The sequence below is a fragment of the Grammomys surdaster genome, unplaced genomic scaffold (assembly GCF_004785775.1).
Source record: "Grammomys surdaster isolate TR1022 unplaced genomic scaffold, NIH_TR_1.0 125982, whole genome shotgun sequence".
Taxonomy (NCBI): Eukaryota; Metazoa; Chordata; class Mammalia; order Rodentia; family Muridae; genus Grammomys; species Grammomys surdaster.
The window spans coordinates 687,617-691,685 of record NW_021620798.1 but is presented as its reverse complement, the minus strand read 5'-3'; the positions used below and the strand labels follow the sequence as shown (position 1 = coordinate 691,685).

The window sequence follows — 4,069 nt, the reverse complement described above, 5'->3', positions numbered from 1 at the left end:
GCCACTCTGCCTTCCAGGCTACCTGCAGTTCTTGATTTTATCTGTGTTTTCCACTCAAAGGGATTATTCATCAGAACGCCAGGCAGCTTTCACTCCCAGACACTCTGAATAGATTTTCATCAATGCAGATAGCTCAGAATGCTGTAAAAAGATGGACAGCAGCATAAATGTACTGTAGTTGAAAGTGCTGTGCTCAAAGTGTAGGGTCAGAGATCTGAACTCCTTTCTGAGCTCTGCCATTGTGTTACCTGGGCCTGGCCTTCTCTTGACCTCTGCATCCTCATTTTCGGAAGGGCAGTGGGTTGGATGGTGTTTAATGGGCCTTGCATCTTTGACACTCTTAGGCTGAAATCATGAAGAATTTACAAGGAAGCTGTTTGTAAAAGGTTGTGCTCAGGAGAGTACCTTTTGTTTTTCCCTTGGTAGAGAAAATCGAACTGTGGTCCCTGACACCACAAAGCAACTACTATTCCAAAGAACTGAAAGCAATCAGATGTAAACATCAAGGTAAAATGCATGCATAGTATTAGCACACTTTTTTTTCACTCAGCAAGAGCTCTATTTTAATCTGTCACTTCCAATAGTATACCAACATATTTCAGCCCATTTAGGTTAAGTAACTACAACAATTTGGAATGTACTAATGGCTCTTATATAGTGACTGCAGGTGCCATAGGCAGACTCCAGTGAGGCCTTGGCTCTGAGACTGTTGGCTCATAGATGTGCTTAAAAGACTCCATGTTTAGTAGTGGCAACATGTCACAGATGGCTCAGAATGGATTCAGTCATTTCCAAACTCATGGGAGCAAGGGTAATTATGGCTCAGAGGCTGAAAAGTTTCTCCCTGTGCCACGGGGAACGCTAATGGTTTGAGGGGTGAGGGCAGTTCACCATCGCTGCTTTTGTAAGGGGTGGTCTCCATGACGACATGATCAGTGACTCTTTTTCCAACTGAGCACTGAGGTTATAGGGCTTTAGTTATTCAGATTTGAAGTAACATACTTCACACATGAACTAGCTTCTTAAATATAGAATTGTCACATAGAGTGGCTCATCTCTCTTCATTTCCTTTAGCCAATGATAACAGCACTTATTCCTCTGGCTTCTTTATGAGGCTTAAATTTCAGGAACATTTTTAAATGTAAGTATGGTCCCCTTTCAGGATGCTCAATGTAAGTCTAATTGCTATTCTGAAATAAATATGAACTCCAATTCACCTAATGTAAAAATAAGCATTTTTATTTGTACGTGTGTATTTATGTGTGTGTGTGTGTTTGTGTGTATGTGTATGTATGTGCCTGCTTGTTTGTGTGTGCACCACATGTGCAGTGCCCATGGATGCTAGATAGGAGCATCAAATCTCCTGGAGGTGGAGTTACAAATGATTGTTAGCCTCTTGATGTGGAGCTGGTAATTGAACCTGTGCCAGTTACAAGATCCAAGTGCTATAGCAAATGCTTTTAACTGCTGAGTCATCTTTCTAGCCCCAGCTAACATATATTAAACAATTACTATGTCATAGTATAGTAGGCACTGATGGTGATTTACATACTTTTTGTAAAAATTTCCAAATACGAACACACTTATTTCAAAGCATAATGGGTATTTTTGGTGATGCTACACAGGGAACTTCTCTTTGAATATTTGTTGAATTAATGAAGAACAAAAAACCCTATATATTCTTAACATTTCAAAGGCCTTCAAATAGTGTCTCCTCAACCTCTCCCTTTATACAAATGGAGGTATTAATTCCTCAAAGGGGTTGTAAGTTACCCAAGGGCATAAGCACAGTTAGAGCTGTGTAGATTTGGGGTATCATTCCCTGTATGAAGTTTTGGGACATTAGAACATAAAGTTAGTGTTACATCTCATCAGATACATTCTTTTCAGGACTTTGTTGGTTGTGTTCTTTGGGATCCCCTGTAAATGATTTAACAAGAAACACTTGGAGCAATCTGGAAAGATGTTTATTGATACTTTTTGCAAGACAAAAGAGGCAGTAAGAACGTAAGTAGTGTCAGCAATAATGAAATAGGATTTTGTGGGGCAGGTGGCAGTGACAAGGGGTTTAAACCATTTATGCATCATTAAGTGTGGGGTGACTGGGTCAATACCAAAAAAGTTCACACAAAGATCCAGGTAAGTATTAAAATGCCAGTTCATTAAGTCACAGTTGAAAAATGGGTCGGATGGTCAGCACCCCTCTAGAAAATTCAATATAACAGTGTTAATTGAGATAACATAGTTCACTGGTGAGCAGAAAACCAGAAATGGGCAATTCAGTTGGCCATTTGCAATGACTCTCACATCCTCGAGCCTGCTGTGAGCAACATGACACTTAGGTTGGTTGGCACTGGAGAAGGCTGAAGATATATTGTTAAAGTATTCCTAGAAAGCTCAGCTAGTTCTAGATTAAAAACTGGCTGAAACAGTTTAAGAGTAATTTTGCATATGTTTTCTCAACGCCTTTTCCAGTAACTTCATGTTAATAGCTTGAAATCTATCAAAGTAAGGCTATTTACACCATAGAAATAAGCGATTGTTACAAGTAAAGTTTAGTGGTGTTTTAAAGAGACCTTATTTTATATATATTTACCAATATATAAATACATATATATGTAAAAATTAATCATTTCTATCTCTTCTCTTTCCTTCCTTCCTTCCTTCCTTCCTTCCTTCCTTCCTTCCTCCCTCCCTCCCTCCCTCCCTCCCTCCCTCTCTCTCTCTCTCTCTTTCTTTTCTTTCTTTCTCCTCTCTCTTTCTCTCTTTTTCTTTTAAGACAGGATTTCTCTGTGTAGCCCTGGCTATTCTGGAACTCACACCTCTTCCTCCTTCAATGGTGATGGAGAAAGGGAGAAGGGAGAATTATAGAAAGGACAGAGATTTGTGGATTGGGAGCTGAAAAGATAAAAGATTCTGAAAAATCAGGAGAGGAAGTCATGCTTTGGTGAGTTTTAATTTAGCAACTGCTCTTGTGTTCTTCTGGACTTAAATGGGCTAAAGATTCTGGATAGAAAAACCAATAAATTTGAGAGCAGCAGGGAAGATGTAAACATGAATTGCTGCCAAGGAGGGAGAATTGGGTTCATCTCTACATCAAGAACCATCGTGCCTTATGGGCAACACGGAACGCTTCACTTTCTAATTTTAACAAGGGCTGGGCTTACAGAAATGGTAAATCTCTTACTAAACTATTTCTCTAGTGATTATATTTGCTAACCTATCAATCTAGTACAAAATAGGTCCTCGATGGGCTTGCCCCCTGCACAGATAAAAATCAGAATTTATAGAACTTACATATTTAAATTTAACAAAAGGTGGAAAGACTAGTTTGCAAAGGGCATCGTCCATTTTCAATCACAGTGAATTGTCTTTGGAAATAGGGTTTTCATTAAGTTAGCTTTGTTTTTTCTTTAATCCAATTGACATACCGGGAAACCTTTGTATATATTCCATATTTGCCTTTCATTGCACATTCTTCACCCCAGCTAATAATGCCAGTTAAGAAATTTGTCCCTTCTACTTCAGTAACATGGGGTCCCCCACTATCTCCTTCACATGAATCTTTACCTCCTTCACGGTAACCTGCACAGAACATGTTGTTATAGATGGTGAATGTTGTGGACCTAAGGCATGTGGCTCGGTCAACCAGTGGAACTCTAAGGTATTGAAGAATGGAAGCCTGTCTGCCTTTGTTGAAGACTTTTCCCCAGCCACTCACATAGCCAGAACCAAACTTGAGGAAGATATTTGTATATTCTCTATTAGCAACACAGATAGGTGTCACATAGCTGTTTAGTATTAAAGGTTTATCCAGTTCCAGCAAGGCAATGTCATGACTATACTTATTGATAGTTGCATTGTAGTGGTGATGAGGGATGGCTCGAATCACATTTCGCCTTTGTTCTGTGTCTTCCTTCTCATCAATGTTATATTCACCTATTGAAAAAAAATTTCATAGTTTATAGTCCTTCACATAAACTCATTTCCCATGGTCCTCAGTCTGCTTGGCTTCACTGATCACCCTAACCCTAACCCTAACCCTAACCCTAACCCTAACCCTAACCCT

The 4,069-nt window shown here is 39.4% G+C and overlaps 1 protein-coding gene across 1 annotated transcript in view; it reads right to left on the bottom strand.

The window, feature by feature from the left end:
* Positions 1 to 2,937: 2,937 nt before the first annotated feature.
* The window catches only part of F9 (coagulation factor IX), a 29,449-nt gene continuing 28,317 nt past the window's right edge, over positions 2,938 to 4,069 (bottom strand). Inside the window, exon 8 of the mRNA XM_028754140.1 lies at positions 2,938 to 3,939. Coding sequence (XP_028609973.1) covers positions 3,392 to 3,939 — 548 coding nt within the window. The 3' untranslated portion in view covers positions 2,938 to 3,391. The remainder of the gene's footprint in view (positions 3,940 to 4,069) is intronic.